General features: G+C 42.4%; 1 protein-coding gene across 1 annotated transcript in view; it reads right to left on the reverse strand.

Moving 5' to 3' along the window:
• ADCY10 (adenylate cyclase 10) overlaps positions 1-17,712 on the reverse strand; it is an 81,073-nt gene that overhangs the window by 30,341 nt on the left and 33,020 nt on the right. Inside the window, exons 15-18 of the mRNA XM_044387949.3 lie at positions 16,392-16,584; positions 15,557-15,643; positions 12,634-12,908; positions 10,279-10,415 (exon numbers count right to left, since the gene is read on the reverse strand). Coding sequence (XP_044243884.1) covers positions 10,279-10,415; positions 12,634-12,908; positions 15,557-15,643; positions 16,392-16,584 — 692 coding nt within the window. The remainder of the gene's footprint in view (positions 1-10,278; positions 10,416-12,633; positions 12,909-15,556; positions 15,644-16,391; positions 16,585-17,712) is intronic.

The following is a 17,712-nucleotide window of genomic DNA, read 5'->3' on the forward strand; positions in this document are numbered from 1 at the left end:
AGAGGGAACACAAGCAGGGGGAGTGGGAGAGGAAGAAGCAGGCTCCCAGCGGAGGAGCCTGATGTGGGGCTCGATCCCATAACGCCGGGATCACGCCCTGAGCCGAAGGCAGACGCTTAACGACTGAGCCACCCAGGCGCCCCTGTGAGTATGTTTTAAAGCAATCTTTTTATTTGGAAAGTTTCAAACTTACTGAAAGTTGTAAGAATAAAACTGTGTATGGACTCTTTATTCAAATTCACCTGTTGTCAAGGTTTTGCCTCATTTGCCGCATCCTTTATTTTCTCTATATGTACAGATCTTTTTCTGAAGCATTTGAATGCAAGTTGCACAATTCCTGCCCCTTTACCCCAAATTCTCTGCTCTGTATTTCCTAAGAATGAGATTCTCTTACATAACTAGAGTACACTTCCAGCTTCAGAATATTTCACATTGAAATAGGAATTCCCCTCCATAGAACAATTTTGTCAACTGACTCAATAATGTCCTTTAGCATTTTCTTCTTCCAATATAGGATCCAGTCTAGGATCATGTACTATATATAGTTGTTTTTTAAAAAATTTAGGTGAAATTCGTATACAAATAACCAGTTTAATGTCTACAGTTCGGTGGCATTTAGTGCATTCACATTGTTTGCAAACAAAACCTCTCTCTAGTTTCAAAAAATTTCTTTCTTTTTTTTCTTTCCTTTTTTTTTTTTTTTAAAGATTTTATTTATTCATTAGGGAGAGAGAGAGAGCATGAGCAGAGGGGAGAAGTAGAGGGAGAAGCCGATTCCCAGTTGAGCAGGCAGCCCGACGTGGGGCTCGACCCGAGGACTTGCAGATTACGACCTGAGCTGAAGGCAGACGCTTAACCATCTGAGCCACCCAGGTGCCCCAAATCTCAAAATTTTTCAATGACCCCAGAAGCTACTGAACGGTTTTAAAGGAGTCACCTGTTTTGAAACGAGCTCTTAACAGACACTGAATAAATGTTTGTCGAACAAATAAACAAATATGTAAAATGTAGGAACAGGAAAATGTAAGCTCGGTAGTGTTTGTTTACAAATTTCCTTTTATTAATTCATTGGCCAATACATGACTGTAAGGGACTCACCTAAAGACAGTGATCATAGCACTCGTTGTCTATCTGATGATCCGTTATCCTCCTTAAAACTAACTGGCCAAGAAAAGCCTTTCTCTGACTGTTGTTTAATCATGGTTACCCAGAAAAAAAAATTAGCTTTCTTTTAAAAAGCAAACTTACTTCTGTTTCACTTCTCCTCTAGATGTGAGCACTCTGGCCATGTGGTCCTGTGGGCCTGTCATTATACACAGAATGAGAGGCAGCAGATGAAGCCATAGCCTGAAACAGTTCATGGAGGGACATGGGGCCTCTGGGCTTCACTCAATCACACAGGAGACATGGGGAGTTTCAGGAAGCAAGAGGAATCTTTTTGTGAAATTTCTCTTTTTATCACCTTTGGGCGATAATTTTCTGTCCTGCTATATACAGAAAGCCAGCACCATAAGCTCCTTTATTACAAACATTCATCAAAGCATGGCACTGATTTTCCATGTACATTCTCACCTTTAAATTTGTCTCAGAGGAAGGCGTTGTTATTCTGCAAGATAGCAATGTTAATGTGCACAGTGCTTATAGCTGTAAAACCACCATCACTTATTTGACAACTTCCATTTCTAGAAAGATGGAGTAGACATGTTTTTGTTTATTCCTCCTGTTAACTACTACTCAAAACCGTGCCATTATATATAAAACAAATATAAGAAGACACTGAAGGTGAAGAGAAGTCAGAATGGCTGGGGACATTGGGACCCAAGGAACAATATAGCAGTGATTTTCCTGAGTTTTCTTTTTGCCTTATATCTCAGACTTGGAGTGAAGAATCTCACGACCCAGAAACAGCAAGGGTTGCAAACAATAGTCTGCACATTCTGCTGAAGGACCAGCAAAAGGGCAGCTGGCGAGACAGAAAATTTCTAGACAATAATCACTTAACTTCAGCCAAACAAACAAACAAAAAACAAAAACAAATAAGTGTAGTCCACACCTGCTCCCACCAGCAAAGGCTGAGGGAGAAGCCTAGGCTTCCATTCCAAAAGCTGACAGCAAAGGACGGTCAACCCAGAGAATCCTATATTCAACCAAAATATCTTTCAGGAATGAAGGGGAAATCAAGGTAGTCTCAGATAATGGGAAATTAAGACAAATGGTGGCCAGCAGGCCTACCCTGAAAGAATGACTAAAAGACATTCTCTAAACAGAAAAGAAACAATAAAAGAAGACACAGAACATCAGAAAAGAATAAAGAACAGGAGAAGCAAAAATATGGGTAAATACAATAGATATCCCTTTTCCTCTTAAGTTTCCTAAATTATGTTTGCAGTTTAAGCAAACATTATAACCACCACCTAATGTGGTTCTAAATGCACACAGAGAAAATGTTTAAAATAATTATAAAAAGTAGATGGCAAAGGAAGGTAAAGAGGGGTAAGGTTTCTAATCTTTACTCAAACTGGTGAAACATACCTTGAGTTTTCAAGTGACACCAGTAGACTGTGATAACATATGCATATATTATGTAATAGCTAGAGCAATCACTAAAAAAGCTATACAAAGAGATAGCCCCACAATTACTGTAGATAAATCAAGACAGAATTCTTTTTTTTTTTTTTTTTTTTTAAAGATTTTATTTATTTATGTGACAGACAGCCAGCGAGAGAGGGAACACAGCAGGGGGAGTGGGAGAGGAAGAAGCAGGCTCACAGCGGAGGAGCCTGATGTGGGACTCGATCCCGGTACGCCAGGATCACGCCCTGAGCCGAAGGCAGACGCTTTAACGACTGCGCCACCCAGGCGCCCCTCAAGACAGAATTCTAAAGAATTTGTTTAATGTCAGGCAAAATAGACTTTGGAGCAAAGAAAGTTACCAGAGGGTGTGGGTTTGGCTAGATGAGTGATGGGCATTAAGAAGGGCATTTGTTATGATGAGCCCTGGGTGTTGTATGTAAGTGATGAATCACTGATTTCTTTTTTTTTTTTTTTCAGATTTTATTTATTTATTTGACAGAGAGAAAGAGACACCCAGTGAGAGAGGGAACACAAGCAGGGGGAGTGGGAGAGGAAGAAGCAGGCTCCCAGCGGATTAGGGAGCCCGATGTGGGGCTTGATCCCAGAATGCTGGGATCACGCCCTGAGCCGAAGGGCTCCCGACTGAGCCACCCAGGTGCCCCAAATGACTGATTTCTACTCCTGAAACCAATATTGCACTAACTCTAGTTAGTATGTTAACTAACTAGAATTTAAATAAAAATTTGGGGGGGAAAAAAAAAGAACATTACCAGAGACAGAGAGGGATATCATATAATGATAAAAGTGTCGATCCACCAGGGCACATAGCAATCCTAAATGTTTATACACCAAATAAAAAAGCTGCAAAATACGTGAAGCCAAAACTGATACAATTGAAAATAGAAATAGACAAATCCACAATTATAGTTGGAGACTTCAACATTCTTCTCTCAGCAATTGGTAGAACAATTAGACAGAGAATCAGCCCAGGATACAGAGGAATTCGACAATCATTGATCATCAGTATCTAACCAACATTTATACAGCATTCTACCAACAAAACCAAGAATATATATTCTTTTCAAGGTGCCTATGGAACATTGGCCAAAATAGACCATATCCTGTGAACAAACTTCAACAAATTCAAAATACATGAAATTGGGTGCCTGGGTGGCTCAGTTGTTAAGCGTCTGCCTTCCGCTCAGGGCGTGATTCCAGAGTCCTGGGATCGAGCCCCGCATCAGGCTCCTCTGCTGGGAGCCTGCTTCTTCCTCTCCCACTCCCCCTGCTTGTGTTCCCTCTCTCGCTGGCTGTATCTCTCTCTGTCAAATAAATAAATAAAATCTTTAAAAACAACAAATAAAATAAATACATGAGATTGTACAGAGCATGTTCTCTAAATATAACGGAATTAAACTAGAAACCAATAACAGAATGAGAACGAGAAAGTCTCCACACACTTGGAAATAGCATTCTTTTCAATAATCCACGGCGAAAGAGGAAAACTCAAGGTAAATTTAAAAATACATTGTTTCAAATAAAAATGAAAATACAATATATTAAAATTTGTGAGACATAGCTAAAGCAGTACCATGAGGAAACTTTATAGTACTAAAAATGCATACATAAGAAAGAAGAAAAGTCTCAAACTGCTAATCTAAACCTCCAACAATGAAAAAGAGCAAATTAAATTCAAAGCAAGCAGAAGGAAGGAAATAATAAAGATAAGAGCAGAAATCAACAAAACAAAGAGCTGAATCTTTGGAAAGATCAAGAAAACTGACAAATCTGTAGTTAAGACTAATAAGAAAGAAAGAAAATACAAATTACCAATATCAGGAATGAAACAGGGAATATCACTACAAACCCTGCAGACATCAAAAAGATATTAACTGAGTACTCTGAACAACTACAGGCACATAAACTTGAGGACTTAGATCAAAGGAACCAGTTTCTCAAAACAAACAAACAAACAAACAAACAAATCTATCACAATTAATATAATATAAAATAGTTCATTTGAACAGCCTCATAACTATTAAGGAAATTGACATTTTAATTTAAAAACTCCCCAAAAAGATGTTGAGGTTTTTCCTTAAACATTCCTTGTCTAGCAAGAAAATGGGGGAGTTTCACCTCTTGATGATACCCCTGTCCCCCAGGAACACCCTACCCATCATTAGAGCTTATGAGCCACATGGGGAAGAGGCTTCTTCAAGACAGAGCAATGCAATACTTGTAACTTCTGTAAATAGCCCCGTCTTTCCAAGTGATGTCATCTCTACATTTGATATGCTTGTATTTCTGTTGGATGTATACAGTTTAGGGGATTTTTTTGTTTTTTGTTTGGTTTTATTTTTTAGAAAAGTCAACATGCTTATTTTTATTTATTGCTTGAAAAAGATCATTTGAAGAAAAATAAATACATTTTCAACCAACCAACCAACCAACCAACCAACAAAAATTCCCCAAAAAGAAATCTCCAGGATGGGATGGTTTCACTGGAGAATTTTACCAACATTTAGGGAAGAATTATCTCCAATTCCACACAATTTCTTCTAGGACATGGGAGGGCATAGTTCCCATTACACTTTACAAAGCTAGTACTACCATGATGTCAAAAACAGACAAAATAACAAAGAGAAAGAGGGAAAGAAAACTACAGAACAATACCCCACATGAGTATAGATGCAACAATCCTTCACACCAGATTAAGCAAATAGAATTCAGCAATATACAAAAAAAAAATAAAAATAAAAAAAATAGGACATGCCTAAGTGGAGTTTATTCCAGGGATGCAAGGCTGGTTCAATATTTGAAGGTCAATCAATGCAATCTATCATATAACAGAAAAAAAATTTACATAATCATAGCAATTAATGCAGAAAATCATTTGATAAGATTCAAAGCTCATTTATGATAAAAACTCTCAGAAAAATAGGAATAAGTGGGAACTTTCTCAACTTGAAAAAGAGCATCTACAAAAAAACCTACAGCTAACAGCATACTTAATACTTAAAGACTGAATGCTTTCTCCCTAGGATCAGGAACAAGGCAAAGATGGCTACTCCTACCACTCTTATTCAACATAGTGCTGGAAGTTCTAGCAGGTTGAAAAGACCAGAAAAGGAAATAAAAAGCATACAGACTGCAAGGGAAATAATAAAATTGTTCCTATTTGCAGATGACATGATTTTGTACATAGAAAATCCCAAAGACTCTACAAAATAAAAATCTCCTAGAATTAATAAATGAGTTCAGCAAGGACACAGGAACAAGATAAATGCATACAACTCAGCTGCATTTCTACATACTAGCAATGAACATGTGAACATCAAAATTAAAAACATATAGCATTTACAATATATTTTTTACTTTATTATTTTTTTAAGATTTTATTTATTTGACACAGAGAGAGAGATCACTAGCAGGGGGAGTGGCAGAGGGAGAGGGAGAAGCAGGCTCCCACTGAGCAGGGAGCCTGATGTGGGGCTGGATCCCAGCACCCCGGGATCATGACCCAACAATATATTTTTAAAAAAGATTTATTTATGTATTTAAGAGAGAGAGAGCACAGGGGGAAGGGGCAGAAAGAGAAGGAGAGAGAGTCCCAAGCAGACTTCACACTGAGTGTGGAGCCTGACTCAGGGCTCAATCCCATAACCCCGAGATCACGACCTGAGCTGAAACCGAGAGTCCAATGCTCAACCGACTATGCCACCCAGGGACCCCTACAATATTTTTTTTTAAAAAAGAAATGTTTCAGTGTCAATCTAACAAAACATGCACAGGATTTGTATGGTTGAAAACTACAAGACTCATGAAAGAAATCAAAGAAAATCTAAATAAATGGAAGAGACATACTACGTTCATGGATTGGAAGACAACATAGAAAACTTGTCAATTTGCCCCAAATTGATATACAATGCAATGCATATATATTGAAATTCCTACAAAAATCCTTCCAAAGGAGCGCCTGGGTGGCTCAGTTGGTTAAGCAGCTGACTCTTGGTTTCTCCTCAGGTCATGATCTCAGGGTCTTGGGATCGAACCCCACATCAGGCTCCACACTCCACACTCAGCAAGGAGTCTGCTGCAGGATTCTCTCTCTACTTCTGTCCCTCCCCCTGCTCATGCTCTCTCTTTCTAAAATAAACAAACAAATCTTTTTAAAAAATCCCTCACAGATTCTTTGTAGACACAGATAAGATTATTTGAAAGATTTATTTACTTATTTGAGGGAGTGGGGAAGATGGAAAAAATCTCAAACAGACTCCCGGTTGAGTGGAGAGCCGACTTGGATCATGACCTGAAACCAAGTGTCTGACACTCAATCGAATGAGCCACCCAGGTGGCCCCACACAAGATTATTCTAGAATTCATATGGAAAGGCAAAGGAACCAGAATAGCTAAAACAGTTTTGAAAGAAGAATAAAGTAGGAGGAATCAGTTTACATGGTTTCAAGACTATATACCTATACTAATCAAAACTGAATGGTATTGGTAAAGGGATAGACACATAGATCAATGGAACAGAATAGGGAGCCAAAAATACACAAATACAACCAACTGATTTTTGACAAAGGTGCCAAAGCAATTCAAGGAAGAAAATATAGCCTTTTAACAACTGTTGCTGGGGCAAGTGGACAGGCATGGGAGGTAGGAAGGGGAAAAGAAGGGCTTCAACCTAACTCTCATACCTTATATGAAAATTAACTCAAAATGGATCACAAACTTAAATGTAAGATGTAAAACTTTGGAAAAAAAGGAAAACACATATTGGAAAACATTTTACGTCTAGGGATAAGCAAAGAATTCTTGGATTTGGGGCACCTGGGTGGTTCTGTCATGTAAGTGTCTGCCTTCAGCTCAGGTCATGATCCCAGGGTCCTGGGATCGGGCCCCACACTGGGCTCCCTGCTCAGTGGGGAGTCTGCTTCTCCCTCTCCCTCTGCTGCTCCCCCCCCCCAACTTGTGTGCTCTCTCCCTCTCTGAAATAAATAAATAAATACAATCTTAAAAAAAAAAAGAGTTCTTGGATTTGACATGACTCATAAAAGGAAAAACTGATAATTGAACTTTTGTCAAAATTAAAACACTTTGAGAGATCTTTTGCAGAGAATGAAGACAAGCCACAGAGAGAAAATATTTGCAAACCCACATCTGAGAAAGGACCCATATCTGGAATAGATTAGAAACTCTCAAAACTCAACATGAAAAAAACTCCAAGCAATCCAATTAGAAAATGGGCAAAAAGCATGAAGAGATATTTACCAAAGAAGATGTAGAGATGGCAAAGAAAAAGCACATGAAAAGATATTCAACATCATTAGCAATTGGGGAGATGCAAATTAAAACCACAATTAGATATTGCCAAATACCTAACAGAATGGCTAAAATAAAAAACACAGTGACATCAATTGGTAGCAAGGATGGCAGAAAATTCCAGCTCCCTGCACACACTGTGAATGGGAATGTAAAATGATACAGCGACTTTGAAAATAGTTCGGCAGTTTAGGGGGGACTGGGTGGCTCAGTCAGTTAAGCTTCTGACTTCAACTCAGGTCATGATCTCAGGATCCTGGGATCGAGACCCTGCTTCAGGCTCCTGGCTCAGCGGGGAGGCTGCTTGTCCCTCTCCCTCTGCCCCTCCCCCTGCTTGTGTTCTCTCTCTCTCTCTTTCCCTCTTTCAAAAACATAAAATCTTTAAAAAATTTAAAAAACAATTTGGCAGTTTAAAAAAAAGAACAAAAAAGAACAACAACAAAAAAAATAACACTGTAACTACCACATGACCCAGCCATTGCACTCCTGGGTGTTTATTCTAGAGAAAGGAAAACTTAGCTTCACACAAAACCCTGCACACGATGCTTGTAGGAACATTGCTTGTAATAGCCCAAAGCTGTGAACGGCGCAGATCCTGCAACAGGCGGATGGGATAACAAGTGGTTGGTGCATGCACCGTGGACCGCCACCCAGCAAGTAACCACAACAACCCACCGAGACACACGACCACCTGGAGGACCCCCAGAGAGTCATGAGGAGGGAAAAAACCAACCCCAAGACATTATAGATACTGTATGAGTCCAGCGAGATCCCATTCTTAAAATGACAAAATTACAAATTACAGGTTGCCAGGGGTGAAGGGGGCGGGGGGGGGGGGGCGCGGGGAGGACAGAAGTGGGCGTGGCTATAAAACAGGCAACAGGAGGGATCCTTGTGGAGATGGGAAACTTCTGTGTCCTGACTGCCTTAGTGACAATATCCTGTGCTACTATACTGCCAATTCACACTACAGGGAAAACCCGGTAAAGGGTGCACGAAATCTCTCTGTATTATTTGTTTTTTTTTTTTTTTTAAGATTTTATTTATTTATTCGACAGAGAGAGACAGCCAGCAAGAGAGGGAACACAAGCAGGGGGAGTGGGAGAGGAAGAAGCAGGCTCATAGCGGAAGAGCCTGATGTGGGACTCAATCCCGTAATGCCGGGATCACGCCCTGAGCCAAAGGCAGACGATTAACCGCTGTGCCACCCAGGCGCCCCTGTATTATTTGTTTTTAAAAAAAGAGGTAGCAAAGTAAGTATTATTGATTCAGGCACTTCATTTATACTCCAGGAGGTTCCCAGAGTACCTCCTGTGGTGTCAGACACAGAGAAGGTGATCAGTACGTGTTTGTTGAATGAATGAATGAAAAAAGATTTGAGTTCCTTTAGCCCCATTTTATAATCGCTGCCTGACAAAGAAGGTCGTGGCTAGTCCTTAAATATCAGCAACTAAATGGCATAGGTGGCATTGGAACTCTGGGCCCCTGGCTTCAGGGCCCAAAAGTTCTCTCTTTTTTTTTTTTTTTTTTTTAAAGATTTTATTTATTTATTTAACACAGATAGAGACAGCCAGCGAGAGAGGGAACACAAGCAGGGGGAGTGGGAGAGGAAGAAGCAGGCTCATAGCGGAGGAGCCTGATGTGGGGCTCGATCCCACAACGCCGGGATCATGCCCTGAGCCGAAGGCAGACGCCTAACCGCTGTGCCACCCAGGCGCCCCCCAAAAGTTCTCTTGATTGCATCTTTTATACTCTCTCTTTCCAAGGAAGAGCTAATATCTCTTCAACCGTCACAGGTCTCCTTTATATTTTGTTGCTGTTTGCTAGCACGTGAATTTTTCTCATTACTGCCAACTTCCTAACCAAGCATGTGCACCACAACCTTTCGTTGTCATTCAGGTTAGCTTTAATGCTCCACATTCTGGAAAGCATCCTTACCCCATTCTCCCTCCCCTTCGCTAAAATTATTCTCCTAAAAATCCGCCTGGCCTCCTTTGTGCCATTATCTCACATTTCATCCTCCTGTATGTCTCTGTAGCGTGGGAACCTTGTTGACAATTCACTTTGAGCTAGACGTTTTACCACTGGAAGTCAAGGAATTTTCTCCCCTCAATTAACATCGAACTCCCCCTTCAGTGTTGATTCTGGGCTTTAAGATTCCCCAGTGTTCTTCCATGTTCTTTCCAAGGCACACGTTCTCCCACCCAGTTCAGTGAGTCCCCACAGGAAATGCTAACTTCTCTCGACATCTCGGATATCGGGTCCAACACTCCTTGCCTCCCCAAGCCTCCTGACCCTATAGGATGCTGTCTATGGAAAAGCCCATTCCTTTCCTCTCGCAGAAGGAGTGAGAGAACGAGTCTTAACCAGGGGACTTACTGAACAGGTTATTCCAGGTCATATTGGTCTTTTCCTCAGACTCCATTGGTTGGAAAACGAGTACCCTGTGATGGTCAAGGTTTTTGAGCAATTCTTCACAGTAAAACGGAATCCCACAGCTTCCCTCCACCAGGTACCTGCAGTAGAAACAAGGTGACCTACTTACACCCAAAACCATGGTTTAGGAAGGAAAAATATTTGACTCATCTAATTATTTGAAAATAACTCATTATTTGAAAATAATAGTATTCTCTATTTTTTCCATTTGTTTTCCCTTTTTAGGGTTGCTTGTTTTCTTTTTTTAAAATTACATAAAACACATTTTTTCAAAGCCTAAAATATATAATTAGGTATATCCTCAGTATTGCCTCCCTTGCTCATCTTATAAATAACCACGTCAGTTTCTGGTTTATCTTTTCAATGGTTCTTTTTGAAGCTACAAACAAACGCACACAGACGTGTTCCACCCCTTTCTTAGCTAAGACAGCATGTTATCCCTACTGCACACTCGGCTACACCTTGTCTTTTCAGTCAAGATTATATCCTGCTCATCCCTCCACATCAGTAGATCGTCTCCTTCTTTTTTTTTTTTTTTTAAAGATTTTATTTATTTATTCGACAGAGATAGAGACAGCCAGCGAGAGAGGGAACACAAGCAGGGGGAGTGGGAGAGGAAGAAGCAGGCTCATAGCAGAGGAGCCTGATGCGGGGCTCGATCCCAGAACGCCGGGATCACGCCCTGAGCCGAAGGCAGACGCTTAACCGCTGAGCCACCCAGGCGCCCCATCTCCTTCTTTTTAACGCTATGTAGTGCTCCACTGTGTACTTGTATCCTATTTTATCCTACTTATCCTCTCAGAGATGGACATCTCGATTGTTTTCTGTCTTTTGCTAATACAAATAATGCTTTCATAAAACTTTATCTATATGTCTCTCTCTCTCTCTCTCTTTTTTTAATTTGACAGAGAGAGAGCACAAGTAGGGGAAGCTACAGGCAGGGGGACATGGAGAAGCAGGCTCCTTGATGAGCAAGGAGCCCGACATGGGACTTGAGCCCAGGACCCTGGGATCGTGACCTGAGCCGAAGGCAGAGGCTTAACTGACTGAGCCACCCCGACGTCCGCATGTCTCTTTATAGCTTTGTTAATAAGTCTTTGAGACAGATTCCAAGAATTGGGGTTGCTGGATCCGAAGGTAAGTGTACATACATATGTACACGGACACACGAAATATACATATACACATAGAAAGAGACAGACAGAGCGAGAGGCAAAGGGCAAGAGCGTGCCAAATTCATGCCTGGAGTTATTTTAAATGAGACTTTGTCCCAGACATCTTTCTTCCAGAAGCAAAGCAAACTCATTAGAAAGAATGGATGCAGATACCAAGGTGGGTTGTCAACAACCAGCTAAAGAAGGGGTGCTGTCCATTTTGTTAAGGTGACTACTGTCTGGACCCCAATGGGGGAGTCACAGAGCTCAGAGAGCAGTGGCTAAAAAGCCAGCCTTCCAGCACCTGCCACAGCAATCCCAGCTTACTTTACTGACAGCCGGGTGAGACTTTGCTTATCTGCAGGTTGTGTCTTTATTTACTTATTTTTTTTTTTTTAAAGATTTTATTTATTTATGTGACAGAGAGACAGCCAGCGAGAGAGGGAACACAGCAGGGGGAGTGGGAGAGGAAGAAGCAGGCTCATAGCGGAAGAGCCTGATGTGGGACTCGATCCCGGATCACCAGGATCACCAGGATCACGCCCTGAGCCGAAGGCAGACGCTTTAACGACTGCGCTACCCAGGCGCCCCATTTATTTACTTATTTTTTAAAAATATTTTCTTTATTTATTTGCCAGAGAGAGAGTGCGTGAGAGTACAAGCAGGGGGAGCAGCAGGCAGAGGGAGAAGCAGGCTCCCCGCTGAGCAAGGAGCCCAATGAGGGACTCAGTCCCAGGACTGTGGGATCGTGACCTGAGCTGAAGGCAGATGCTTAACTGACTGAGCCACCCAGGCGTCCCAGGGTGTGTCTTTACAGCTTACCAGTTTGCCTTTTATGACACTTGCCCAGGACGACGCCCCCGTCGCTGTTGATTAAACTGAGCCTGCCCATCCCCAGCACGATGAAAGGGAAGCAAAACTGATGTCACTGAGCAAAGTTTGAGGAGGTGTAACGGGAGCGATAACAAGGAGAAGGTGAGCAGGGTCCATCATACCACCCATGATCAATGGCTCTTTTGAAAGGAAGGCCCAGTGAAAATACTGAAATATTTACTTTCAGATTTATCTTAGGAAATCTGATGAAGTCTGGATCTGGGGAATGGACACGGACGTGAAGACCTCAGGAGAGAAACAGGATACCCACGTGTCCAGTTCTTTGGGGATGCCCCTGACGTTGAGGTCTAGGCAGACCTTGTTGCGGATGTCCTTCGGCTGCACGGCTCCAAGGGTCACGTAGGTGGTGTTCCTGTTCTTCATTATGGCACTGGCCGCTGCGCAGGGTAAGTCAATGAAGGGAGACAGGGACATGATGATGAAGATAGGAACCGTCCGGATAAGCTTCTCCATAAAGGCCCAGGAGGCTGAGTCAATAAACTGGCCCTCATCGATGATGAAAATAATCCTTTCCTCTTTCACTGTCTGGACAAAGTAGAGAAACACAAAAGTGCTGTAGGACTTTGGATTTGTATTCACGTGTATGCACGGATGATACTGTGGTGCTCAGCTAAAATCTTCTTTCCAATACATTTGTATTAATGTAGATTCCACTACCTTGGAATTTGTGGCAATTTGGACAGAGCTGGCTCGAATGGGTTCTTACTTTGCCAAATCCTTGTGTAAAGATAATGCAAATTCATGGGATAAATGGGGTTGTAGCCAAGTGAAAGTACCCGCTACTGATATGTGTACCACATGTCATTTTAGTCTACTGACGAATGAAGATCTCCTGGGTTTCTCTAACTGACATTTGTTCAACCAACACGTATGTATTCAGCACATACTCACTGAGCACCTGCTGGGCCGGGGGCTACATACACGGTGCTGAAGGAAAGCAAGCTAGCTGATGCTATTCTAGCCCGAACCGTGGTATGTGTTACACTTGAAAACAGATCACATGTCCCTTTCCTGGTGTGGGCTACCTTTCCCTCCCTAGTCTGAATTATTTATTCACTCATTACGCTTTTATCACCCATCAGGGGCAGGTGTTGTTCTAGGTTCTAGGTGTTCAATACAGTATTGAACAAAGAGCTTACATGGTGGGGTCAGCCCCTCGCAGAGCAAGCCCTGCATTGCACTGTGTGAGGCCTAAATGGAGAAGAACTTCCCCACTCTCACTGCTGCTCTTCTCTTCTTTTGGCCCCCTCTGGGAAGACACTCCGTTAACCCATTCTTCCCCTCCACATTTTTACAAACGAAAGCAGCCAAGGCTACTTCAAAATGTCGGATTTCATAAGACAATCATTATACAGTATTATAACTTGTTTGATTACATATACATAATAATAAGTCTACTTTTACAGCCCCGTTCTGTTACCAGATGCTTAACTCTTCACTGACCTTGAGGACATCTTGACTAATGAGGAGGTTAGCGTTACATTTGTTTCGGTTTTGACTGATACCTTCAAAAATACAGGGCAGATAGGAATGTGAGCTTTTGCTACGTGATGGCCTTGTCGGCGAATCATTTGTAAACTGAGGGGAGTCAAGCAGGAACGAACAAAGCATGAATTCTATACTCCATCCTAGGCCCTGGTTTCTACATATTTAAAATGAGAAGACTGGATTGGATTCTCTCTAATGTGACTAAGAGCCAACATTTACATTGCACTTACTATGTTCCAAGCACTGTGTGATGCTCTTGGCATAAAGTAACTCATTTACTCCTCAGAACATTCACAGGAAGTGGTCCTATTGAATCTGTTTGCTGAGAAAATTTCAGTGAAGGAACTTGCCAAGGTCACACAGATAGTACACAATCTGAAGCTTCCTGTCATGGCACTTAGTTAAAGCGTAGCTTTAGTGGTGGTTTCCAGACTAGATCGTGCAGCAGAACCAACAGAGGAGTTTCAAACCAAAAACCAACAACTGAACAAATTCCTAAGCCCAACCTAAGCCTCTTTGAACCTTTATGGGGTAGAACTCAAATATTCGTGGTTTTTGTTTGTTTGTTTGTTTTTTTCATTTTCTACAGAGGTTTTTTTTAATTCAAGTATAATTAATATACAGTGTTATATTAGTTTTGGTATACAATCTAATGATCCAGCCATTCCATATATTTCTCAGTGCTCATCAAGGTAAGTGTACTCTTAATCCCCTTACCTATTTCCCCCAGCCCCCATCCACCGGCCCTCTCTCAACCACCATTTTGTTCTCCATATTTAAGAGTCTGTTTTTCTATTTGTAAATCCGTGCTTTTTAAAGAAGCTTTCTGGATACTTGTAACACAAACAGTCCAAAGTCTGACATTTTGAAATTACTCATATTGCCTTGCTTATTTGCCTGAAGTGGAGAAGGAGAAACTTAAGACGATGCCACCAACTTGCATTGATCATTTATAATGTGCTAGACGCTGGGCTGCTCAATGGTAATGTAAAATTGAACCAGGCTCCCTGTCCTTAAGAAACTCACAATCTCTTAAGTGGGACGGACACATATATAAGGAACAAATTGTCATAGTGCATGGTAAATATCGTAAGAAAGATGTTCAGAGTGCTACAGAAGCAGGGTAGAAGGATTAGTCATGCCTAGTGCTTTGGGGAGTTTTCACCAGCGAAGTGACATTGAAGGATGAATAGCATTTCTCCAGGTTAAAAAAAACGACGACAAATTTTGGCTTTTATGTCATTCGTCCTGGGAATTATTTGAATAGTAGAAGGCATCGGTTGGTGCGATCTGCCTATGCTCTGGCAGTTATATGGAGAATGAGCTGGAGTGGAGACGTAAGAGGCACAGAGATTCGTTGGGAAGCCATGGAAATCGTCCGGGAGAGAGAGACGTCATAACCACTTGGGTATACTGCATCTCAGGCAGAGGGAGAAGGAAAGCGGGCTGGTTTTAAGGAGAGGCCAAACCCCCAGGAGTAATGTTAAGGGGACTCCTTTCAGGCACAGCTAAATTCTGAACAGACTCTTGACTTGAGGTTTGGAAGGAAGAAAGGAGGGGGAGATGTGAGAGGTGTTAGGATAAAGCTTCCACAAAGTTCAAAGCTTCTCGCCAGAGGCATCTGAACCCCTCAGGCCACCTCCCGTTTCCCTTCCCCATGACTCGAGACCAACACATGCTCTTACTTGCTCCAAGATCTTCATAAACAATGCTTCCAACTGCTTTTGCTTTTTAAAGGTGGTCATCTTGGAAACCTCTCGTGAAATAGGGAACTGTATAAAGAATTATGGGAATATTCAGTGAGGGAAAATAGCAAAGGGAGCTACTAGCTATGTGGCTTTGGGCAAATCCCTTTACCATTCTGTGCGTTCAAATCCTCATGTGTTAGATGATTCATAAGGTCCCTGCCAGCTGTGCTACTCTATGTCACTGAGCCTAACAGACACAGGACGTACCAGGGCCATGCTCTCTTTTTGCCCTGGCAGTCCCCTGCGGGAGCAGAGGGACTCTGTGCCTGGCACCAGCTAGGAGAGGAATAGCTCTGATGGAAAGGTGAGAAAAAAATGAATCAGCGGGTGGCTGTTTGGATTTTCTCAAGTATGGTATTTCTAGATACTTCCAATGTCTCAGGAAGGTAGAAGCTCATTCAAGGAGGATTGGGAGCCACTTCTTCATCACCCAGAGTCTCCACATGAGAAAATAAAAGGATAACAAATGGCCAAGAGGGGCGCCTGGGTGGCTCAGTTTTTAAGCATCTGCCTTCGGCTCAGGGCATGATCCCAGCGTTCTGGGATCGAGCCCCGCATCAGGCTCCTCCGCTGGGAGCCTGCTTCTTCCTTTCCCACTCCCCCTGCTTGTGTTCCCTCTCTCGCTAGCTGTCTCTCTGTCAAATAAATAAATAAAATCTTTTAAAAAAAAAGCAAAAACAAATGGCCAAGAGATGCTAAGTCATCCAACTTCAGGCGGGAGCCGCTGCAGGTACCCGCCACCCTCCTGCAGAGACGCCATCTAGCTGCTCACCTGGACGTGGAAGATGTCATTCAGGAGACAGTGGAACTTCTCAACCAACAGAGTCTTGACTTTATTTTGAAGGTTGGTCTGTCGTTCTTTATAATGTTTACAAGTATCCAGACCTAGCACATTGGCCATGAGTATCTGGATGGTATAGAAATTCTGATGGAAGCTGATCTTAGTCAACGCGATAGCAATAGTCCTGTTTATAAGAAAGCCGAGAAGCAGAAAAGAGTTCTTAAATATATTTTTTGAAAATAATAAAGGCTGAAGGAAAGCTCTGACTCTTCCTATTCAGTTGTTACAACAGCAATTTCCTGAACTATCTGGAAGCTGTTCTTTACTCCTGCTTCAGATACGCTCCCCTCATTCCTCTATGTCCCTGAGCCCTCCTAATTGACCCTAACTATGTCCTCTTCGGCAGTCCCACCCCCACCACCTTGCCCCAAGCCCTCAGACTCTCACCCACACTGCTGAGAAACATGCCACTACCCCTGCCTAGTCCCATGATTCAGGGCATTGCCTTTACAGAAGCCTGACGTATCTGGAGAGATGCAAATCCTCTCTCCTATTTACAAGTTTTTAGTGGCTCCCACTGCAGAAATGTCTAGACTTCTTTTATGTGACCTACCAGACTTCCCAGGTCTCATTATGTCATTCTTCCCACTCTGCCCAGCCGTCTACCCTCCACCAACAAACTAGTGAGAGTTCCCTGCACACCCGGAGCTGTTTCTTCTCCCCATGCCCTTGTGTAAACTGTCTCCCAGCCTGGCAGCTTACACAGCCCTGTCTGATCCCTCATTTCGCCTGCTTATCTGCAAATCTCAGCTCAGCTTCAGCCTCCTGGAAATCTTCCCTGGTGCCCTGAGGTTGGGTTACAGACCCCTCTTTGTACATATCCATCACGGTCCTCACCGCATCCTATTTTTATTCTCTCCCTCTCCTCTTCCCTGAGAGCTCTTTGAGGGAGGGGATCAGATATTACTCATATTTGGGGCATTGGCACTTGTCATGGGTTGAGTCATGTCCCCCCCAAATTCATATGTTGAAGTCTTAGCCCCCAGTACCTCAGAATGTGATCTTATTTGGGAATAGTATGGTCACTATAGATGTAATTACATAAGTTAAGACGAGGTCATACTGGCGTAGAGGGGGCCCCTAATCCAAAATCACTAGCATTTTGATAAGACGGGGAAATTGGGACCCAGACAAGGCACAGGGAGAACACCATCTAAAGATAAAGGCAGAGATTGGGTGATGCTTCTTCAACCCAAGGAGCACCAACAATGGCTAGCCAGCACCAGAAGCTAGGGGAAAAGGCATGGAACAG

This window comes from Ursus arctos, unplaced genomic scaffold, assembly GCF_023065955.2.
Source record: "Ursus arctos isolate Adak ecotype North America unplaced genomic scaffold, UrsArc2.0 scaffold_2, whole genome shotgun sequence".
Taxonomy (NCBI): domain Eukaryota; kingdom Metazoa; phylum Chordata; class Mammalia; order Carnivora; family Ursidae; genus Ursus; species Ursus arctos.